The 25600-nt window shown below is 37.1% G+C and overlaps 1 protein-coding gene across 1 annotated transcript in view; it reads right to left on the reverse strand.

Annotated features, from left to right (window-relative positions):
- Window positions 1-25600, reverse strand: part of SCLT1 (sodium channel and clathrin linker 1) — a 555483-nt gene that overhangs the window by 139129 nt on the left and 390754 nt on the right. Inside the window, 1 exon segment of the mRNA XM_053703662.1 lies at window positions 22144-22218. Coding sequence (XP_053559637.1) covers window positions 22144-22218 — 75 coding nt within the window.

Consider the following 25600-nt stretch of genomic DNA (forward strand, 5'->3'; position numbering starts at 1 on the left):
AGCTTGTGCAATCATGCTACAAATGGTTGTAAATGCTTCTCCTGGATCCCCTTTGTTCATAAATAGCATATATATATATGGCTTTGGCATTGCTTTTTGGTAATTAGAAGGCCGCTAAATGCCGCTGCGCACCACACTTGTATTATGCTTAGCAGTGAAGGGGTTAATTAGGTAGCTTGTAGGGTTAATTTTAGCTTTAGTGTAGAGATCAGCTTCCAACCTGACACATCCCACCCCCTGATCCCTTCCTGACCCCTCTCAAACAGCTCTCATCCCTCCGCCACCCCTCAAAGGTCACCCCCATCTTAAGTACTGGCAGAACTTCTGCCAGTACTAAAATAAAAGGCTGCTTTTATATATATATATATATATATATATATATATATATATATATATATATATATACATTTTAGGTTTTCTGCAGTGTATTACCCCCCAACCTCCCTGATCCCCCTCAAACAGCTCTCTAACCTTTCCCCTCTACTTATCATCCGCCATCTTAGGTACTGGCAGCTGTCTGCCAGTACCCAGTTTGCAGCAAATTAGGCAATTTAAAAAAAATTATTAAAATACCCCTTTTTCTGTAGTGTAGCTGCCCCCCCCCATTAACCTATCCCTCCCCCTCCCAGATCTCTTTCCCTCAATGGATCCCACATAGGATCCCCCTCATTGCCCTTCCATCCTCCTTCCCTCTCACTTCCGGCACTTTTCCCCCCCCCCTTAACGTGTTGCGTGGCGTAGCGGTCCAACCCACTCCCGCCCTCCTCCAGCGATGGGACGCCCACCCGCCTCCCTCATTACAGTCCCACCAGCGATCAGCACCACCACTGTGCGATGCAGAGAGGGCCACAGAGTGGCCCTCTCTGCATCGATAACTCTGCAAATCTATTTCTGTAGTGCCCCACTCGTGGGGCATGCAAAACGAGCGAGATCGCGACAAAGAGAAGCACAGGACTGCAGTGACATACAGGGTACATCGCTGGTCCTTAAGGGCATAACGACCAGCGTCGTACAGGGTATGGAGCTGGTTGTTAAGGGGTTAAAAAAATGTTAAGATGACAGCTATTCAGAATTTGTAAACAAAGGGGCACATTTTAAAGACCAGAACAACAACAAATGTATAGAGTTATGCACAATTACGCACAATTTTTAAGATACTGTGAGAATATTAAAGCAAAGTTTGCTCAGTTGTTATGGAGATGTAGAAAAATGTGAATTTAATGCAAAAATCATTATAACCCACTTTTTAGTGAGAGAATGCCGATTAAAGAGTATGTAATAAATGTGCTAAAGAAATTAAAGCATACTGGGATCACAAAGTATATTTCCAAGAATAATGGTGCAGAGGAACATCAGCTGTATCCTTAAATTTTGTGTTTATCATTCACATTCTACCAGGCTGTGAGCAATGAATGTGTCGGTTTTACTTTTATAATCCAACCTTCTTTATCTGAAAATAGAATTCCACTGCTGAATTTCTCCTCCTATACTTCCCTATGTGATAAATGGTACTGTAATCCTGGAAGTGTGACAAACTAGTATTTTTATTCTGGGATGTCACATTAAAAGTAAAATAATAGGCGTCTAATAATAGGTGTCCAGGTAAGCCTTGATATGTTGTTACGTTGAGTTTGAAGACATTGGTTGGTAAACATAAATATTGTTTTATTTCTTTCACTCTAGATGGTAATATAATATGATGACACTTAATAAGTTTATTGTTAAAGCATAGAGTTGGTCTAAATGTCACCTAGGATTTAGGAACAACATTTTAGGAAAAGCAAAACTAACAATGTGGCACTAGGAAAAAGTGTAACTAAAAATGTGTGTTTTGGGGTGAACACAACTAAGAAAATCCATCTGGAGGGAAGAACAGCAGACAAAAAGTACCATTTAACCTTAACAAAATCTATTATACCATTATATAATTTTATTTGTTTAATAGCCATAGATTCATATGATGTCCATAATGCCTCTACAATATTGATTTGCAGCTCCCAGTGTGCTAGGAAGTTGGCTACAAGAGAGCTACAAGATACACAATCACTTAGGTTAAAAATGATGGTTTTATAATGACTATTAGATAATTAACTGAACAATTATATAATTGACAGACAATTAAGTGTTATTTTTCTCTGGTGATGAATCGGTAATTTAAACAACAGACCACCACCACCACAAGTAACTAGATCTCCATTACACCAGTGAACAGTTTCAGACACACACAGTCCCATGAGTGAGGTCTACTGTTGGGAAATGCAACAGCATGTACTGTACCACATGTATGAACAACATTAAGACTGTAGATAGCGCTGTTCAGTTTAGATTACCAATTGTTTATATCTGTGAACTTGTTCATTCACTAACAGGAAGGAAGTTGTGTTCTTTTTCTCTATTGTTTTTCCTCTCTGTATGCTGAGTACCGTTTTACAAATGATTGCTATGTTCTAAATGCTGCAGTTGTGTCTGTATTAGTAAAGCCTAATGCAGTATTCCTAAAAGCTTTCAATGTATTTTTGATACATAATCAACAGGTTATGGGCCCAGACACTAAAGGAAAACTACAAGTCAGTAAATGTTGCATCTATGATCCAAGTAAATACTGTGTGAGGAAATAAGAGCTGCATCCAATTTACTGAAAGATGGCAAGTCGTTCAGATGTGAAATATGCAATAGCAAAGCTTAACAATACCAACTACCAGCTGTGGAAGTTTAAGCTTGAAATGCTGTTATCCAAAGATGACTTATGGGAGGCGCTGGATACAAACAGACCAACTGAAAACCCGAAAGAATGGGACAAGAAAAACAGGCAAGCAAAAGCATGGAGGATGATCAACTCTTTCATATAAGAAAAGAAAACACAACTAAAGGTATGTGGACTGCACTAAAAAAACTGCATGAACGTTCAAACTTAAATAGTAAACTATATTTGCTCCACAGACTGTATAAGATGAGGCTGGAAAAAGGCCAGGAAATGTGTGAACATGTGAATGTTATGCTAAAGATTGTGGAACAGCTATGTGCAATTGTAGAAGAAATTAAAGACAATCACGTGGTAGCATTGTTTACTATGCAGCCTTCCAGTCATATGGTGCCCTTATCAATGCTCTAGAAACTACACATGAACTAACCAGAACTAACACTAGAATATGCTAAGGGAAACTTAATTGATGAATACAATAGAAGAAAGGAAAACATGCATAGTGAAGAAAATGAGAGATCAGAGGTAGCTCTGAAGGTGCAAGAAGGCACAAAGCAAACCAGAGAAACCAGAGTGTGTTTTCACTGCAAAAAGGCCTGTCACCTGAAAAAGATCTGCTCAATCTGGAAAGCTGAGCAGAGAAGGTTAGAGCCACCCACAAGAGAAAGACCTGAGACAGCCACAAAGGAAACTGAAGCTGCATCATGGAGCAGTAGCTTTAAAATGACTCAGAATAGTACACCACATGGATGGTGCATTGACTCAGGGGCAAGTAGTCACATGACAAGTGATGAGACATTCTTCACAGAAATTGATTTCAATGCAAAAGACAAAGTCTTCCTAGCAAATGGGAAAAGCATTACAGCGGAAGGTAATGGTCAAGGGTTCCTGAATTGCATCACACCATTAGGAGGTAAGCAAAGCATCCTAGTAAAGAATGTTCTGTACATCTGTAAGTTTAGAAGGAAGCCTCCTACCAGTGAAAACTCTTGCTAACAATGGACTCACAGTCAAGTTCCAAGGCAACAAATGCACAATTCGAAACAGAGGACAAATCCTAGCAAAAGGAAGGTTGAATGAACACCTGTACAAACTCATCACTGAAAGAGAGCAAGCCAAAACAACCATTCATAATCCACACAACAAATGTATCCACATGTGGCACAGACGATTAGGGCATCAAAACCCAGAAGCCATAAAGGAACTTGCAAAGGGAGGTTTATCAGAAGACATGATAATATTGCCTTGCCACATGCTCATGAAGTGCACATGTTGTATCAAAGCAAAGGCCACACGTACCCCACTTCCACAAGCCAGTCAAATAAAAACCACTAACCCCATGGAACTCATATACAGTGACATGTGTGGATCAATGAAAACCCCCACACCTGGCGGGAACAGATATTTACTGACCTTCATAGACGATTATTCCAGGTACACAACAAAATATCTGATAAAGCACAAAAGCGAGACATAAGAGAAACTTCAAGAATTTATAGCTACATTCAGAAACAAATTTCAACGGAAACCAGGAATAATACGTACCGACAATGGAGGGGAATATATGAGTAAGGCAGTGGAGTCATACCTAAAGAAACAAACGGCTAGATTACGAGTTGTGTGTTAGGGTAAAAAAGCAGCGTTAAGAGGTCCTAACACGTTTTTTTTACGCCCGCTGGTATTAGGAGTCTTGAAGGTTTAGGGGCACTGCACACTTTTTTGGCCTTACCGCAAAATGACTTACGTAAACTTTGTAAAGTCTTTTTTTCTATGGGACTTCCATAGCGCCGGTATTACGAGTCTGTCCTGGGAGGCCAAAAAGTGAGCGGTACACCCTCTCCTGTCAGAGTCCTAGCGCATTTAAAAGTCAGTAGTTAAGAGTTTTATGGTACAACGCCGTAGCATAAAACTCATAACTAAAGTGCTAAAAAGTACACTAACACCCATAAACTACCTATTAACCCCTAAACCAAGGCCCTCCCGCATCGCAAATACTAAAATAACATTTTTAACCCCTAATCTTCCACTCCGGACACCGCCGCCACCTACAATATATTTATGAACCCCTAATCTGCTGCCCCCAACATCGCCGACACCTACATTATATGTATTAACCCCTAATCTGCCGCCCCTAATGTCGCCGCCACCTACCTACACTTATTAACCCCTAATCTGCCGCCCCCAACGTCGCTGCCACTATAATAAACATATTAACCCCTAAACAGCCGCACTCCCGCCTCGCAAACATTAGTTAAATATTATTAACCCCTAATCTGCCGTCCCTAATATCGCCACCACCTACCTACATTTATTAAACCCTAATCTGCCACCCCCAACGTCACCACCACTATATTAAAGTTATTAACCTCTAAACATAAGTCTAATCCTAAACCTAACACCCACTAACAAATATAATTTAAATAAATCTAAATAAATATTCCCATCATTAGCTATATTATTGGTATTTAAAACTAAATACCTGTAAAATAAACCCTAAGCTAGCTACAATATAACTAATAGTTACATTGTAGCTATCTTAGGATTTATTTTTATTTTACAGGGAAGTTTGTATTTATTTTAACTAGGTAGAATAGTTATTAAATAGTTATTAACTATTTAATAACTACCTAGCTAAAATAAATACAAATTTACCTGTAAAATAAAACCTAACCTAAGTTACACTAACACCTAACCTTACACTACAATTAAATAAATTACCTAAATTAAATACAATTAACTAAATTAAATACAGTTACCTAAATTAAATTAAATTAGCTAAAGTACAAAACCCCCCCACTAAATAACAGAAAATAATAAACAAATTACAGAAATTTAAGCTAAATTACACCTAATCTAATAGCCCTATTAAAATAAAAAAGCCCCCCAAAATAAAAAAACCCTAGCCTAAACTAAACTACCAATAGCCCTTAAAAGGGCCTTTTGTGGGGCATTGCCCCAAAGTAATCAGCTCTTTTACCTGTAAAAAAATACAAACAACCCCCCCAACAGTAAAACCCACCACCCACACAACCAATCCCCCAAATAAAATACTATCTTAAAAAACCTAAGCTCCCCATTGCCCTGAAAAGGGCATTTGGCTGGGCATTGCCCTTAAAAGGGCAGTTAGCTCTTTTGCCACCCAAACCCTAATCTAAAAAATAAAACCCACCCAATACACCCTTAAAAAATCCTAACATTAACCCCCTGAAGATCGATTTAGCGGAAGACGTCTTCAGCCAAGCCAGGCGACGTGGTCCTCCAGACGGGCAGAAGTCTTCATCCAAGCCGGGCAGAAGTGGTCCTCCAGACGGGCAGAAGTCTTCATCCAAGCCGGGCAGAAGTGGTCCTCCAGATGGCATCGTCTATCTTCATCCATCCGGCATGGAGCGGGTCCATCTTCAAGACATCCGACGCGGAGCTTCCTCTTCTGGTGACGACTAAAACAGAATGAAGGTACCTTTAAGTGACGTTGTCCAATATGGCGTCCCTTAGATTCCGATTGGCTGATAGAATTCTATCAGCCAATCGGAATTAAGGTAGAAAAAATCCTATTGGCTGATGCAATCAGCCAATAGGATTGAAGTTCAATCCTATTGGCTGATCCAATCAGCCAATAGGATTGAGCTCACATTCTATTGGCTGTTCCACTTTGGATGAAGACTTCTGCCCGTCTGGAGGACCACTTCTGCCCGACTTGGATGAAGACTTCTGCCCATCTTTCAGGACCACTTTGCCCGGCTTGGATGAAGACGTCTCCCGGTAAGTCGATCTTCAGGGGGTTAGTGTTAGGTTTTTTAAGGGTTTATTGGGTGGGTTTTATTTTTTAGATTAGGATTTGGGCGGCAAAAGAGTTAACTGCCCTTTTAAGGGCAATGCCCATCCAAATGCCCTTTTCAGGGCAATGGGAAGCTTAGGTTTTTTTTAGATAGTATTTTATTTGGGGGGGTTGGTTGTGTGGGTGGTGGGTTTTACTGTTGGGGGGGTTGTTTGTATTTTTTTTTACAGTTAAAAGAGCTGATTACTTTGGGGCAATGCCCCGCAAAAGGCCCTTTTAAGGGCTATTGGTAGTTTAGTTTAGGCTAGGGTTTTTTTTATTTTGGGGGGGCTTTTTTATTTTATTAGGGCTATTAGATTAGGTGTAATTAGTTTACATTTCTGTAATTTGTTTATTATTTTCTGTAATTTAGTGGGGGTTTTTTGTACTTTAGCTAATTTAATTTATTTAGGTAATTGTATTTAGTTTAGTTTATTTATTTAATTATAGTGTAGTGTTAGGTGTTAGTGTAATTTAGGTTAGGTTTTATTTTACAGGTAAATTTGTATTTATTTTAGCTAGGTAGTTATTAAATAGTTAATAACTATTTAATAACTATTCTACCTAGTTAAAATAAATACAAACTTGCCTGTAAAATAAAAATAAACCCTAAGCTAGCTACAATGTAACTATTAGTTATATTGTAGCTAGCGTAGGGTTTATTTTACAGGTAAGTATTTAGTTTTAAATAGGAATAATTTAGTTAATGATAGGAATATTTATTTAGATTTATTTAAATTATATTTAAGTTAGTGGGTGTTAGGTTTAGGGTTAGACTTAGGTTTAGGGGTTAATAACTTTAATATAGTGGCGGCGACGTTGGGGCGGCAGATTAGGGGTTAATAAGTGTAGGTAGGTGGCGGCGACATTGCGGGCGGCAGATTGGGGTTAATAAATATAATGTAGTTGGCAGCGATGATAGGGGCAGCAGATTAGGGGTTCATAAGTATAATGTAGGTGGCGGCGGTGTCCGGAGTGGCAGATTAGGGGTTAATAAGTATAATATAGATGTCAGCGATGTTGGGGCGGCATATTAGGGGTTAATAAGTGTAAGATTAGGGGTGTTTAGACTCGGGGTTCATGTTAGGGTGTTAGGTGTAAACATAATTTTTATTTCCCCATAGGAATAAATGGGTCTGCGTTAGTGTGTTATACGCTGCTTTTTTGCAAGTGTTAGACTGTTTTTTAGCCAGCTCTCCACGTTGATTCCTATGGGGAAATCGTGCACGAGCACGGTACACCAGCTCTCCGCTGACTTAAGCAGCACTGGTATTGGAGTGAGATTTGGAGCTAAATTTTGCTCAACGCTCACTTTTTGTCTTTTAACGAGGGGTTTCTGAAAAATCGTAATACCAGTGCTGTCTGTAAGTGAGCGGTGAGAAAAAACTGCTCATTAGCACCGCATAGCCTCTAACGCAAAACTCGTAATCTAGGCAAAATTATCGTACACCAAACAACTGTACCATACACTCCTGAGCAAAATGGTGTTGCAGAAAGGAAAAATAGCACCCTCATAGAAATGACAAGATGTATGCTTTTAGATGCCAATTTTCCTAACCAGTACTAGGGAGAAGCAATGACTGCAACATACCTACAAAACAGGCTACCATCAAAAACTATTGAAAGTACCCCATATGAAATGTGGAATGGATCAAAACCTAGTATGGGGCATATTAGAGTGTTCAGATGTAAAGCATACGCTCATGTTCCAAGTGAGAAACGCTCCAAATTAGAGAACACAGCAATAGAAGGCATTTTGGTGAGCAACAGTGAACAAAGTAAGGGCTATAGAATCCTTCATCCAAAGACCAACAAGATCACAATAAGCCACAGTGTTTATTTTGATGGAAGCCAAACATCAGAAAAAAAGTTCCTCGAAAAGCCATGAAGAGAAACTGTCCTCTGAACCAGCAAGAGATGCTGACCAAAGTGAAGATGTGCAGGAGACAAAACAAGAAATGGAGCTTACAATAGAAAAATTAGCTACTCACAAAATAGTAGAACTCACTGAACAACCAGAAATCAGAAAATCAACTCGGTGATGAAAGGGATACCACCCCGCAAGCTGTAATACATCGCTAAGACACATGGCACACTTGAACAAACATCCTGGGAAGATATAGAAAAATTGCCAAAAAGGGAAGCCAATCAATGGAGAAAGGCAGCCGATGAAGAAATAAAATCATTTCAGGAAAATAAAACCTGGACACTTATTGAGCTCCCCCCGGTCGCAAAACTATAGGAAGCAAATGGACTTTTAAAGTAAAATACGATGCAGAAGGAAATATCCACAGATACAAGGCAAGATTAGTTGCAAAGGGATATCACAGAAATTTGGAGAAGATTACGATGAAACATGCGCTCTAGTTATAAAGCACTCCACCATCAGAGAGCTCCTTAGCATTGCAGCTGGAAAGGGAATGCAAGTGAGGCACCTGGACGTCAAAACTGCTTTCCTATATGGAGACATCAAGGTGGATCTCTACATGGAACAGCCACCTGGATTTGAGAAGGGACAGAACCTTGTATGTAAACTTCAAAAGAGCATCTATGGACTAAAACAAGCTGTGAGAATGTGGAATGAAAAAGTGAACAAAGTTCTCATGAAAGAAGGATTCTCAAGAAGCAAAGCAGATCCATGTTTATATTCAAGGGAATTACGACCAAATAGTTCACATATTGAAAAAGAACTTTGAGATTAAAGAACTAGGGAACATCACTCATTATTTAGGAATTCAAATAGAGAGGGAAGAGGATGGAAGCTATCTTCTTAACCAAAGTCAGAAAATTATAGAACTATCAGAGCAGTTTCACATGCAAGATGCAAAAGAAGTGAAAACACCTATGGAACCAGATTATCTGAAAAACAATGGAATAGAAAACGTGTTACCCAATAATGACAATTACTGCAGGGCAATTGGAAAATTGCTATACATTGCCACTGTGACAAGAAAAGACATTGCCGCAGAAGTGGGTATTACTCTATAGAAAAGTTGCGACACCATGTCAACGTGACTGGAATGCAGTAAAGAGGGTGAGATAAAGTACCTAAATGCAACAATTTGGATGAAGTTGTGACTGCCAGCAACATCAAACCCAAAACTAATTGGATATGTTGATGCTGATTGGACCAGAGATACCACTGACCACAAATCTACAAGTAGTTGCATCTTCCAGTATGGAGAAGGAACAATAAGTTGGTCTAGTCTAAAACAAGTGACTGTTGCACTCTCTTCAACTGAAGCAGAATATATAGCAGAAGCACATGCATGTCAAGAAGCAATTTGGATTTGTCAACTTCTACTAGATATGGGACTGGATAGGTCTAAACCCATACCAATCCTTGAAGACAAACAAGGGTGTATAAAGTTGACACAATCAGAAAGAGTCAATCCTCGAATCAAGCACATTGATGTAAAATATAATTTGCTCAGGAACATGCAAGAACAAGGCATTATTGACATTCAGTGTTGCTCATCGGAAGAGATGACTGCGGACGCACTCACTAAACCGTTGCCAAAGGAATGTTATAGTTTTCTTCAAAAGAAGCTAAATGTTGTATGATTATGTACATGCTGTTGAGAAGGGGTGTTGGGAAATACAACAGCATGTACTGTACCACATGTATGAACAACATTAAGGCTGTAAATGGCACTGTTCAGTTTAGATTACTAATTGTTTATATCTGCAAACTTGTTCATTCACTAACAGGAAGGAAGTTGTGTTCTTTTTCAATATTGGTTCTACTCTCTGTGCCATGACTAATGTTTTACAAGTGGTTGGTATGTTCTAAATCATGCGGTTGCATTTGTATAAATAAAGCCTAATGCAGTATTCCTAAAAGCTTCCAGTGTCTTTTTGATACATAACCAACATCTACATGGTTTGAAAAGAAAAAACATAAATTTATGTAAGAACTTACCAGATAAATTCCTTTATTTCATGGTGGCAAGAGTCCACGAGCTAGTGGTGTATGGGATATACATTCCTACCAGGAGGGGGCAAATTTTCCCAAAACTCAAATGCCTATAAATACACCTCCCGCCTAACTCATACCTCAGTTTAACGTATAGCCAAGTTAGTGAGGTGTAAAAGGAGTAAAAGCATTAAAAATAGGAACAGGATAAATAACATACTTTATATAACCCCCCAAAAATTGGGTGGGTCTCATGGACTCTTGCCACCATGAAAGAAATGAATTTATCAGGTAATTTCTTACATAAATTATGTTTTCTTTAATATAGATGGCAAGAGTCCATGAGCTAGTGACGTATGGGATATAATATCCAAGATGTGGAAGTCCACGAGTCACTAGAGAGGGAGGGATACAATTAAAACAGCTATTTCCGCTGTGAAATTAAATACAAAAAATAATTAAGTTTTCTTTAAAAAAATTAAAAAAACTCAAATCATAGACACTAGAATCAAACCGAGACAGCTGCCTGAAGAACCTTTCTACCAAAGGCTGCTTCCAAAGAAGCAAACACATCAAAATGGTAAAATTTAGTAAATGTATGCAAAGAAGACTAAGTTGCTGCTTTGCAAATTTAATCAACTGAAGCTTCATTCTTGAAAGCCCAAGATGTGGCGACTGATCTAGTAGAATGAGCTGTAATTCGCTCAGGCGGAGACTGCCCAGCCTCCAAATAAGCTTTGTGAATCAAAAGCTTCAACCAAGATGCCAAGGAAATGACAGAGGCTTTCTGGCATTTTCTGGAACCAGAAAAAATGACAAATAGACTAGAAGTCTTTCTGAAAACTTTAGTAGTCTCAACATAATATTTCAAAGCTCTTACCACATCCAAAGAATTTAAAGACCTTTCAAGAGTATTCTTAGGATTAGGACAAAAGGAAGGAACAATAATTTCCCTATTGATGTTGTTAGAATTCACAACTTTAGGTAAAAATGTAAACGAAGTCCGCAAGACAGCTTTATCTGGATGCAAAATCAGATATGGAGACTCACAAGAGAGAGCAGACAATTCAGAAACTCTTCTAGCAGAAAAGGTATACAAAAGAAATAACACTTTCCAAGAAAGTAGTTTAATATCCAAACAATGCCTAGGCTCAAAAGGAGGAGCCTGCAAAATCTTTAAAACCAAATTGAAACTCCAAGGAGGAGAAATTGATTTAATAACAGGTTTGATGCGAATCAAAGCCTGAACAAAACAGTGAATATCAGGACGCTTAGCAATCTTTCTATTAAATAAGACAGAAAGAGCAGAGATTTGTCCTTTCAAAGTATTTGCAGACAAACCTTTATCCAAACCATCCTGAAGAAACTGTAGAATCCTAGGAATTCTAAAAGAATGCGAAGAATAGTGGAACACCATGAAATATAGGTTTTCCAAACCCTATGATAAATCTTCCTTGAAAAAGACTAACGAGCCTGTATTATAGTGCTAATAACTGAGTCAGAGAAACCTCTATGACTAAGAACTAAGTGTTCAATTTCCATGCCTTCAAATTTAGAGATTTGAGATCCTGATAGAAAATTGGGCCTTGAGACAGAAGGTCTGGTCTTATAGGAAGTGACCAAGGCTGGCAACTGGACATTCGGAAAAGGTCCGCATACCAAAACCAGTGAGGACATGCTGGTACTATCAGAAACACATAAGATTGTTCCATTATAATCTTGGAGATCACCTTTGGAAGAAGAACCAGAGGCGGAAAAATGTAAGCAGATTGGCAAAACCAGGGAACTGCTGTGAAGATAAGCGTCCTGTAAGTCTATTGTGGACATGAAATGACCTTGCTGAACAAAAGGCAGAATAGTCCTTATAGTCACCATCTTGAAAGTTGGGACTCTTACAAAATGATTTAGAGTTTTCAGATCCAGGATTGGTATGAAAGAATCTTCCTTCTTTGAGACAATGAATAGATTTGAATAGAAACCCTGCTGAGGAACTGGTACAATCACCCATGAAAGCTCTAGGTCTGAAAACACACTTCAGCAAAGCCTGAGTCTTCACAGGGTTTGTTGGAACATGAGTTAGAAAGAATCTTCCCATGGGAGGTGTTATTCTGAAACCTATTCGATATCCTTGAAAAACAATATTCTAAAGCCACTGATTTTAGACAGAATCTGTCCAAATGTCTTAAAATAACTTTAGTCTGCCTCCCACCAGAAGAACTGGTTTGAGGGTCGCACCTTCATGCAGTCTTAGGGGCTGGATTTGGTTTCTTATAAGGCTTGGATTTATTCCAATTCGAGATGATCTCCAATTAGAGCCAAAGGCCTTAGGGGAAGGAGAGGTTTTCTGTTCTCTATTCTGACGAAAGGAACGAAAATGATTAGAAGCTTTAAATTTACCCTTAGATTTCTTGTCTTGGGGCAGAAAAACTCCCTTAACCCAGTGAAAGTGGAGATAATAGAATCCAATTGAGAACCAAACAAATTATTACCCTGAAAAGATAGAGATAATAATCTAGATTTAGACACCATGTCAGCTTTCCAAGATTTAAGCCATAAAGCTCTTCTAGTTAGCTAAAGAAATAATTTGACATTAATCTTAATGACATCAAATATAGCATCACAAATGAAATGATTTGCATGTTGAAGTAAAAGAACAATGCTAGATAGTTCAGGATCTGGTAAATGCTGCACTAAACTGTCCAACCAAAAATTTGAAGCAGCAGCAACATCAGCCATAGAAATAGCTGCTCTAGGAATATAGCCATTATGTAAATATGCTCTTCTAAGGTAAGATTCAAGCTTCCTATCTAAAGGATCTTTAAAAGAAGTACTATCTTCCATAGGAATAGTAGTACATTTGGCAAGAGTGGAAATAGCCCCATCAACTTTAGATACCTTTTCCCAAAACTCTAGACTAGCCACAGGTAAAGGATATAACTTCTTAAACCTAAAAGAAGAGTTAAAAGGAGGTACCAGGTTTAGACCATTCTTTAGCAATCATATTGGAGATAGCATCTGGAATAGGAAAAACTTCCTTTAATAGAGAACGAATATGTTCAATTTTAAATAAAAAAGATTTGTCAATTTCTGTCTCTGATGCAGGATCCTCTGAGTCAGGGTAGAGGGTTCAGTATGCTGTCAGTAGGGATGGGCGAATGTTTCGCAACATTCGAAAAACGGCATGAATTTTAACACATTCGTTCGTTCGAATTTCGAATGTTTACATAACATTCTAACATTCGATTTTCGAATGTTCGGTTTCGAATTTTACGATTACATTCGAAAATATTATTTTCGAAACATTCGAATTTAGATTGTAATAGTATTTCTAATGCTTTTTCTTTAAATGTAATATTCGAATTCGAAAAATTCGAATTTAGATTGTAATAGTATTTCTAATGCTTTTTCTTTAAATGTAATATTCGAATTATGCAATATTCGAATTCGAAAAATTCGAATTTAGATTGTAATAGTATTTCTAATGCTTTTTCTTTAAATGTAATATTTGAATTATGCAATACGTGTATTCGAATTCGAAAAATTCGAATTTAGATTGTAATAGTATTTCTAATGCTTTTTCTTTAAATGTAATATTCGAATTATGCAATACGTGTATTCGAATTCGAAAAATTCGAATTTAGATTGTAATAGTATTTCTAATGCTTTTTCTTTAAATGTAATATTCGAATTCGAAAAATTTGAATTTATATTCGAATTTATATTCGAATTAGAAAAATTTGAATTTATATGTTTGTAATAGTATTTTTAATGCTTTCTTTAAATGTAATATTCGAATTATGCAATATTCTATATGGAAACATTCCAAATGATATATTTGTATCTATTATGTATCAATTTACTAGATTCCTGCCCTACCACATGAACTATTGAACTTCTGAATAGTATTTGTTAAATAGAATGTTAAATTCGAAATTTCGAATGTGGACATTCGATATAATTATAAACATTCGAATTCGAAAGTGACATTCAAAAACTGTAAATAACATTCGATTTTCGAATTTTTAAGAATATTCGTTCTTATCGACATTCAGATTTAGAATTCGAATTTCGGTAATAACATTCGTTCTACATTTGAAATTCGAAAATTTACACATTCGCCCATCCCTAGCTGTCAGTCAGTACAAAATAAATTAGATCAATGAAAAGTTTGGAAAGACTTTTTATGTTTATTTGAAGGCTGAATAGCAGTCATAGCCTTCTATATGGCTGCAGCAATAACATTTTTAATATCTGCAGGAATATCAGGTACATTAGACTGAGAAGGAATAACAGTAGATGTATTTGTACTCATAGAAACATTAGTATTTAATAATTTGTCATAACAAATGCCACATAATTGAGCTGAAGAAATAAGATCAGCTTGTTTACAACAAAGACACTTAGCTTTGGTAGAATTGTGTTCAGGCAGCTTAGTTCCTACTGTAACATCAGAGGCAGGATCAGTTTGAGACATCTTGCAAAATGTAACAAAAAAGAAAGAATAACATTTAAACAAAATATCCAATTTCCTCCATATAGCAGTTTCAGGAATGTGAAAAAATGCTTATGATAAAATGCTTATACAAAAAGTAAAATCAAAAGCAAGCATCATAGCTCTCTATAATATAATGAGAGCAGCGAGCATTAGAGGGAGATTTTGGCGCCAAGAAAAATGCATAACAGGCGCAAATTCGCACGAAAAATGACGCAATGAAATGACGCAACTCGCATCACAACAGGGGCAACCTCACAGCAAAAATGATGCAATGAAATGACGCAACTCGCGTCACAGCAGGCGCAATATCACGGCAAAATTATTCATGCCAAAAATATTTGTGCCAAAAATGACGCAATAAAATGATGGAAGTTGCGTCATCGTGAGCCTAATTTGCCCGCGAAAATGTTAACAGCTAACTGGAACCCCAGGTAAGAAAAAAATACCTAAATTATCCCATAAACATAATTTCCATTCTGAAACTGTGTGACTGCAAAGGGAAATATTAACAGAACTGACTCATGGCTAATATATGCAATATACATTAAGAACTTTATAATATAAAGTGCCTTACATAGCTGAGAGTGTCTTAAAAACTATATATACTTACCAGAAGACACCCATCCACATATAGCAGACAGCCAAACCAGTACTGAAACATATCAGCAGAGGTAATGGTAGAGGAGTATAATGTCGATCTGTAAAGGGAGGCAGCAGATGAATCCCCACAACTGAATTTACAGAGAGCCCTAGAATAGATTTCCCATAGGCAAAAACATGGCATCATCCGGCAATACTCCCTTCACATTCCTCAGACAAACACTGTACTTAGAGAGGAACTGGGCTTCAATATGCTTAGAAGCACCTTTCACAGAAGAAATCAAGCACATCATGCTTCACCACCTCCTAAGGAGGCAAAGTTTTTTTTAAAACTGAGGTATGAGTGAGGTAGGAGGTGTATTTATAGGCATTTGAGGTTTGGGAAACTTTGTCCCCTCCTGGTAGGAATGTATATCCCATACGTCACTAGCTCATGGACTCTTGCCACCTATATGAAAGAATAAGGCACTTCTATGCAATAATTTACAGACTTAATAACAGAGTGAACAATTTCATAATGTTTGTAGAAATAAAATCTCAACATGTTTCTTTCTCTCCATAAGCATTACAGAATCATGTTGAGGTGACATTTTTGGAAAGAACTAAAGATAGCCCAATGATAAACTAGTTGGAAACAAATTAATCACCTATTATTTATATTTACTTTATAGTTTTAGTGAAAATTGAAATATTTTTTGTTCAAATAACCTGTAGACAATGTATATGTATATATATATATATATATATATATATATATATATACACTGTATAATTATAAATATATATATATATATATATATATATACTGTATATAAAGAAATCCAAAGAGGAGACGTCAGCATGATTAAGAGTCGGATGGACATGAAACGTCGCTGCTGCTTTGTCTTCATGTTACTGTAAATAAAGCGGATACCTTGATGAATTGGTGGTGCGGACGTCTCCTCTTTGGATTTCTTTATATATATATATATATATATATATATATATATATATATATATATATATATATATATATATATATATATATATATATATATATATATATATATATTACATTCAAATATATTCATAATAACAACAATAAATAACAAATGTAATATCACAACTAACCAAAAGTGCAATGCAGTAAAAAATATACCAGTGCACTGTTTAAACATGGGGAACAACACTATGGGCTAGCTTACATTTGATTAGTAAGCTTTACCAATGCTCATTGCATGTGCAACTCCACTAAAGTCTATTGAGTTGGAAATGTGAACAAAACATTGGTAAAGCTTACATATCAAATGTAATCTAAATATAGTCCTATTATTGTAAGATGTGTGTTCATAGGATTTAACTTAATTTTTTCTATGAACACTCTTCCTGCAATTATATAATCTAAGGATGTTCCTCAGAGTACGGTATGTTTTGAGCATAATTGTGCAAGAGAAGAACTAGCAGTATAACAGGCAATCTAGCAATTATAATAATTTTTGAAAAGTTAGTAGCAAGTTCTTTTTAAGGAACAGAAGCATCTCTGTATGTTCAGCTATACGTCTGTTTCTGCTATCAGTAATGTCGTTTTCATTTTCAGCACTACTGCATGGGGCAGAAAGATAATTTTAGGCCATTTTAGCCAGAGCTTGAAATCTCAGTTTATTATCTACCCCGTACTTCAGGGGTTGGTCTGAACAAGGTACAGTGATCTCTCTTGCAATAATACAATTACAATGGTATTGGAAGAACAGAAGTGAACCATTTTTAGTTGAGTCTCCACTACAGCTTAAAATGAAATGGGAACATGCAGTTTGAAAAAACTCCTCAAGATAGAGTATGGGTAGGAAGTGCAGGTATCGGTGCATTTGCATGAGTACAAGTACTTATGCAAATACTTGGTATCAGCACCGATACCGATACTAGTATCGGTGCAACCCTAATGCACACACACACAAATGCACACACATGTTCAAAAGTTTGGAATTACTTAGTGTGGGTTCACTTGCAGGCTCAAGAAACAAAGAACTTTCTTCTGAAAGTTGGCTCTAACCAGAATAAAAAGAGGAGTGGGAGAACCCGGTGCAAAACTGAGCAAGACAACAAATACATTAGTGTGTCTAGTTTAAGAAACAGATATCTCAGAGGTTCTCAACTGCAGCTTCATGAAATAGTGCCTGCAAAACATCAATTAAAAGAAAAGATTAAGATGGGTAAAAGAAAACAGACACTGGACAGAGGAATACTGGAAAAAATTGTTATGAACAGACAAATCTAAGATTGAAGCGTTTGGATCACAAAGAAGAACATTCCTGAGACGCAGACCAAATGATAAAATACTGGAGGAGTGCTTGATGCCATCTGTCAAGCATGGAGGAGGCAATGTGATGGTCTGGCAGTGCTTTAGTGGTGGTAAAGTGGGAAATTTATACAGGGTTAAATGGAGTTTGAAGAAGGAATGCTATCACTCCATTTTACAACATCATGCCATAACCTTAATTGGAGTTTCATCCTACAACAGAACAATGGCCCAAAGCACAGCTCCAGACTATGCAAGAACCATTTAGGAAAGAAGCAGCTGGTATTCTGTCTTTAATGGAGAGGCCAGCACAGTCACCAGATCTCAAACCTATTGAGTACGTAAGAAGTACATATAAAACCAATCCAACTTGTGGGAGATGCTATAGGAAGCATAGTGTGAAATCTCTTCAGATTACCTCAACAAATTGACAACTAGAATGCCAAATGTCTGCAAGGCTGTAATTGCTGCACATGGAGGATTCTTTGATGAAAGTAAAATTTGAAGGACACAATTATTGTTTCTAACCTTGTAATTGACTATATTTTCATTTCAATTACATTTTTTGTAGCAGTCAAACTAGATACTGTACTAGCTATTTACAAACCCTGATCCAACTAGTTGGATTTACCAAAGAGGGATCTCCAATTACTACAAAAAAACATGCCCGTCAATGTTCACATTTAAACCATTTGGTTGTTAGGTACCCAGCTGGAAGATCCATTTAGCCTCTAACTGTAAAAGTTTTTTGCTCCTATCTTCGCCTCTCTTTAAAGGGGGAACAGGATGTATCAATATAAATTTGAGGTCCTTAACTGTGTGTTGTGCTTCCAAAAAGTGCCTTGCCACAGGTTGGTCTGTTTTCTTTGTATCCATGGCTAATCTAATGGAACTTTGGTGATTACAAATTCCAAGGGAGAGCGGCGAGTCAAGGCAAAAGTTCTTAGAATAAAAGTCATTTATTTTTTTCCATAGATATACATGAATTCAAAAAACTTCAGTGATTAGCTATTCTCTTTCTGATGTCATCATCATTCTTGTCTACATAGAAATGCCCACATACATGGCTCAATAGATAAACTAAATACTTTGTTGAACATGTTATATAGTGGTGAATCTGGTAATTTCTTGTTCTTATGAGGGTGTCGAAACACTGGCCCCCTGTATCATCGCATTGCAAATTGTACAACTGGGGAATTTATATGGCCCCAGTTTTCTAGATGTCAACCAGGATTCCTTTCTATTGCAATAAGATGGGTCTGTAAGCATCAAAAAGATCTTTTAAATTACAACTACGCTTGTACCCCATTCTTGGAGGTGCATCATTCCCAAAAGTAATGTAGGGTCAGACTTCATAATCTCCATGTAGTTTAAAACAGATACCTCAAGATCTTCTATGGATCCACAGCAGATCAGAAACACGTCATCAATGTATCTTTTGTATAATAGAATATTCGGATGTTGATATACCTTCATGATGGAAATTTCAAAATCCTCCATATAAACATTGGCATATGATGTGGCCATATTAGACCACTCACTGTGCCTGTAAGTTGCTGATAATATGATGACTCAAATTTTGAAGTAATTAGAAGACAGATCTTTAATAACTTCTGAATAAACTCTGGTTCTGGTCCAATATAAGGCAATTTTAGTAGATCCGTCTCAACCGCTGATAAACCATACTCATGTGGTATTATTCTATATAAGCTGGTGTCATCCATATTCACCAGCCAATCAGTATGTTAAAGTCCAAAAAATGTTACCATTCTAAAAAATTCTGCTAAATCACATATATAAGATCCCATCCATGCAAACAATGGTTGTAGATATTGGTCTACCCATATATTGCTAAAAGTTGAAGCAAAGATCCTCTCACTTACTCTAGCATGCGGCCTGGAGGTTTCTCAAGTCTCTTATGCACTTTTGGTATGGTTTATAAGATTGGAAAAAACAGTCTTGTAATCCAGCCTTTAGAATCACCTTAATCTCTGCTTGATATTTTGATGTTGGATCATTAGGTAATTGACAATATACCTGGTCATCATGCAGCTGTAAAATGTCTTCCTTATAATCATTCTAGTTAAGAACCACTATAGCACCACTCTTGTCAGCTGATCTTATCACAATTGAGGGATCTTTAGCCAGGTCATCAATAGCGCATATCTCCTCATAACTCATGTTATGTCGGCCCCTAAATGTAAACATAGGTTGCATCCCTTGTGTGACCAATCACATATAAATATATATAAAACCAGAACATAGCCATGAGATCTTTGCGGGTCGTACGGAAGAGATAAGTAATTTTAAATGAGGCATAGGATGCCACTTTTGCCACAAGTCAGTCTGTAAACTTTCTGCCCTACTATATCCGCCCTGGTCAACTGTAAGTGTTATTATTGTGAAGTGAAAGCATTTAGGAGCAACTATACAGCCCAGTCACAAAGTGGTAGACCATACTGTTGTAAAGCCATTGGAGTCTGGAGCAGTGGAAACATATTCTATGTAGTGTTTAATCCAGCTTTACTATCTGGCAGTCTGATAGAATCTGAGTAGGGCAGATGTCGGAAGAAAGCTACCTACCGAAATGCATAGTGCTTTCTGTACAGTTTGGTGGAGGAGGGATAATGGCCAGGAGCTGCTTTTAAGGGTTTGGGCTAGGTCTCTTAGTTCCAATGAAGAGTCATATTAATGCTACAGGATACAAAGACATTTTTAATGCTTCCAACTTAACGTTGTGGCTACTGTTTGGGGTAGGCCCTTTCCTGTTCCAGCAATACTCTGCACAAAGTAATGCCAATAAAGACATGATTTGACAAGTTTGATGTGGAAGAACTTGAGTGGCCTGCACAGAGCCCTAACTGCACTGAACACTTTTGGGATGAATAGGAACACACTGTCACTTATAATCAGTAAAGATGAATAATTAATCACACTCCCTGAATTGGAACAAAGGCACTTAATGAAAGACCTCTAAAATCATTAAAAATAATGCTTACTGTAATTAAAAAAAGTGTCTGTTTAATACATGTAGTGCAGTAACAGGGGGAAATATAAATAAATTACACAATGCCGTCCAATCTATAGAGAGTAGGTAAATTTATTAAACCCTTGAGAGGTTTCTCTGTCCAGATAAAAAGTATTGCCCAGACTTCCTATGATGGATGGTGGGATGTCTTGGGATCGTGTAGTGTTAACTTCTGTTAGATCTCAATATGGATGCTGCTATTCCTGAGTAAATGTTCCAATACCATTCATAAGAGAACTAGAAGAAGAGAGTAAAGGGAGAGCGCAAATAGAGAGATCTAAGTGCAGTGGCAAAAGTATGTTTATTGTAGCCCCTTTTTAGTGTAGGCTGCAACTCACAAGATAAAAGCAAAATTCAGGCAGTAAAATGTGCAAATCATCCGACAATAAGGAACAGCTGCTCGCCTTGTTACCCAACAGAGTCCTCCGTGAAAATGTGGAAAACCGGGTTGAGGGGTGGATGGTCTGCAATGTCCATGTGTACAGGACTCCAATTCCGCTAGCTGCCTTAGGTGCCTCAGATGATGTGTGCAACAAATGAATCATATAGAGACACAAAATATCCCTCCTTTATTGTATACCTGTTCAAATCATCAGGAATACGGAAGCCTCACTGGGACAAAAATTTTCAGAATACTCTACGTACATTTCATTCCATAACAACGGAACTTTTTCAAGAGTGGGGGGATCTAGATCCCGGGTCCATGATTTATACATATGAGTTTCCTCCAATTATTTATTACGTCATGAAGACACAGATTTGAGCCAAGCCTTCTCGTCCGACATCAGTGCCTGACCTCACAAATGCTCTTTTGGCTAAATTGGCACAAATTCCCACAACACACTTTAAAACCTTGTTCAAAGCTTTCAAAGAAGAGTATTGGTTCAGCTGAATTTTTTCCTTACTTTGACAGGCATGTGGTGCACCACACACCCTATGTATTTAATACAGAAGCTCGCTCCCGCACTGCTGCTTTGAGGACAGACTGGCTAGAATTCCAACTGCGCACGTGCAGTTCTACTCATGGATCTACTGACAGCAGTATAATGCAATTAAATTTACCATCACTAAGTTTGTGATCAATTAAAGTCTGTTTTTCAAATATAAAATACTCAAAGTATTCAGTTTGGGAAGTACAACAGCAAATAAAATGCATTTGAGGACCATATTGTGGCCCTTAACAAGATTAAAAAATATTCTGCTAAATGGACCCCATTAGTTATGGTAAAAGAAATATTTTTATAATACAAAGCTTGATTATTTAAATAATCAAAACAGATAGTGCACAGTGTCGTCATATGGCGAGATTCTTACCCTTTCTAGCTCTTCTTCTGCTGCACGTTTGTCTCTTATGGCACGATCAATCAGACTCTGCTTATCCCCACATTCCTAAAAACACAAAAGAAGAGTTTTATAATATAAGAAAAAAACAAGCACATAGAACACATACACCAAGAGTTTTGCGCTATACCGGGTACATAAATTATGTAAAAAAATGAGCGGTATAGCGCTGCCATTACAAGTTACTGAAAAACCTTCTCTTGTTGTGCGGTATGGTGCGATAAGGCCTGACTTTACGTGCTCACGCACGCTTTCCCACATAGGCATCAATGGGGAGAAAGTGTCAGAAAAAAACTAATACCTGCGATCGCAGAATGGCGATCGCCATAATTCAAGTGCAACCCCATTGATGTCTATGGAGAAAAGAAAGTTATGTTAAAACTACCCTAACATAAACCCCTAATCCACCGCCCCCCGACATTGCTGACAGTAAATAAAGTTATTAACCCCTAATCTGCCACTCCCCAACATCTCCGACACTAAATAAAATGATTAACCCCTAATCCGCCGTCCCGACACTAAATAAACCTATTAACCCTTAAATCGCCGGCACCCACATTGCTACTAATAAAATAAACCTATTAACCCCTAAACCGCTCCGCGTCCCCGGGATGAAAATAGAAGATGCCCCCGCGATGGATGAAGACTTCTCGCTGCCTGGATGAAGAAGGATGTCCGGACTATAGGAACTATGAGTAGATTTCCTGTGGTTAGTGTTAGGTTTTTTTTTTGTTTTTTTTTAGATTAGGGCTTTGGGCACAAAAGAGCTGAATGCCCCTTTAAGAGCAATGTCCATACAAATGCCCCTTTAGGGGCAATGGGTAGCTTAGGTTTTTTTTAAACTTATTTTTTTTTTATTTTGGGGGGTTTACTTTTAGGGGGGACTTTGTAATTTTTTAAGGTAAAAGAGGTGATTGCCTCAGGGCAATGCCCTACAAAAGGTTGTTTATTGTTCGGTTAGGGGGTGTTTTATTTTGGGGGAGCTTTTTTGTTTTTATAGGGGTATTAGATTAGCTTTAATTGTTATTATTGTGGATAATTACGTTTATTATTTTTTTGTTATCTTAGAGTTTTTTATTTTTTGTAATTTTAGAGTTTTTATTCTTTTGTAATGTAATTTTTTTTTTTTTTCGCAGTGGGATTTTTTAAATTTGTAATTTAGTTTTTTTTATTTTTCGTTAATTTTATTGTTTTAAAATACTATAAAGTTACTTTATAGATTAAACTTAGTTTTTTTATTTCACAGGTAAGTTTTTATTTATTTAAAGATAGTTATATTTTAAATTTAATTTTAAATTGGGGGGTGTTAGGTTTAGGGGTTAATAGGTTTAGTAGTTGCGATGTGGAGGGCAGGCAGTTTAGGGGTTAAAAGGTTTATTATAGTAGTAGCAATGTGGGGGCTGGCGGTTTAGGGGTTAATAGCTTTATATAGTGATGGCTATGTGGGTGGGCCGTGGATTAGGGGTTAATAGGTTTATTATAGTAGTTGCAATGTGAGGGGCCGGCGGTTTAGGGGTTAATAGCCTTATATAGTGTTGGCTATGTGGGTGGGCGGCGGATTAGGGGTTAATAAGTAGTTTATGGATGTTGATGTACTTTGTAACATTTTAGTTGTGAGTTTTGTGAAACATTTTTATTTTGCAAAATCCATAACTACTGGTCTCAGATCGCTGTACGGATAACGGCGGTATAGGGTATAATGCAAGCATTTTACCTGGACCGCACAACCTGTAATACAGCGGTATGGAAATCCTGCACTCAAACGTCATTTAGTGAGTGCGGAATGGATCGTTGCGTTACAGGCTAAAATGCTTGCGGTATAGCTATACCGCCGCACATACAATTTTAAGACAGTTTACAATTTAATTCTATTTCTTAAGAAAGAGAATACCTAAGTAGGTAGCATGTCTGGAGAACTATATGGCAACGGTTTTGTAAGAATGCTTTTGGCAGCATTACAAAACTAATAATATAACACTAATAAAATCATTCTTGCACGACTGTTGCCATATAGTGATATAGACATGTGCATGCTTCTCAGCCCATCTACCTGCTTTAACAAAAAATTCAGAGAATGAGGTAAATTTGATCATAGAAGTAAATTAAAAACCTTCCTAAAATTGTACACTCTATCTGAATCATGAATGAAAAACATTTGGTTTCATGTCCCTTTAACAGTACATTTAAATGTTCAAATAAGAATATAATTGATGACTAAATACAAAATCAGATTATCTGCTAGCAAATTATTTTATTTTAATTTTATTTTTTTACACATGAAATAGACTTAATTTAACTAAGCTAAGTTTGTGTACTGATGGACTGTACGGACTTCCAGTACCAGCATTTTTTCTAGTGCAACCGGTAGAGTATCTTTACAGCGCTGACTGGTTTTAGCTGTCATATCAGATCTGTCTGAATAGTTTGGAAGTAGAAAAAAGATATTAATTTGTTTTCTGACTTTAGGGAAACATATGTTTATATGTAACTAAATATGTGTTGTACCTTTTGTTTCTGTTTACTAAGAATGAAATAATTGTAAAGTTCTTATTACTTCATGGTTTCTTCATCATCTCTTTTTTGCATTTTTTTTTCTTTCTCAGATTTTATTCTCTATTGTACTAGAAAGAAACCGGACAACTAATGTACAAGTTTTGTGAGGAAACTGGATGCCTGCAGGACTTCAAACCTAGGCCAAATTTTCAGGATTACCTTGGGTGACAGGTAAAATAACCATGCTTACTAGCTGATTTTTTTTTTACCTTGAATACAAAAGGGTACAGCCGCACAATAAGAGGAACCAAAAGAGGGCTGTTTAAAAATTAAAAAAGGATTCTTTATTTAATCCAAGTTAAAATCATAGGTACATGGCGACATAGACGTTTGTGGCCATGTACCTATGATTTTAACTTGGTTTAAATAAAGATTGTTATTTTGATTTTTTGGTGCCTCTTATTGTGCGGCTGTACCATTCTGTATTCATTCGCATCAGGCCGTTGGGCTGTTCCAGCCTGCACCCCTTTCAGCTGGTTCATTGTGGACTGTTCCACCTTACGCTTTCCATTGATACACAGCATCTGTAGGACCTGTAGCAGCGAGGAGAGTGTGTGTTTGGATTATTTCACCTTCTCTAGTTCAGATAACCTCAAAATCTGGCCTGCTAGGGAAGCCTGAAGACAGGTTTGAAAACCAGTGCTGTAGTGCAAGTACACAGCATTATTGGCTTTATAAACCATAATAATAAATATGCAATTCAATAAACCAACTGTAAATGTTCCACTGATTAAATAAAAAGCTATAAAAGTCATACTGATTTAATCATTCCACCAGAATGCATACAGAATATTCATGGTCGTGTTACCTGCTATGAATTAGTGAGTGCACAGCACCAAGTTTTTTTAAACTTTTTATAAAAGGTAATTAAAATAAT

This window comes from Bombina bombina, chromosome 2 (genome assembly GCF_027579735.1).
Source record: "Bombina bombina isolate aBomBom1 chromosome 2, aBomBom1.pri, whole genome shotgun sequence".
Lineage (NCBI taxonomy): Eukaryota > Metazoa > Chordata > Amphibia > Anura > Bombinatoridae > Bombina > Bombina bombina.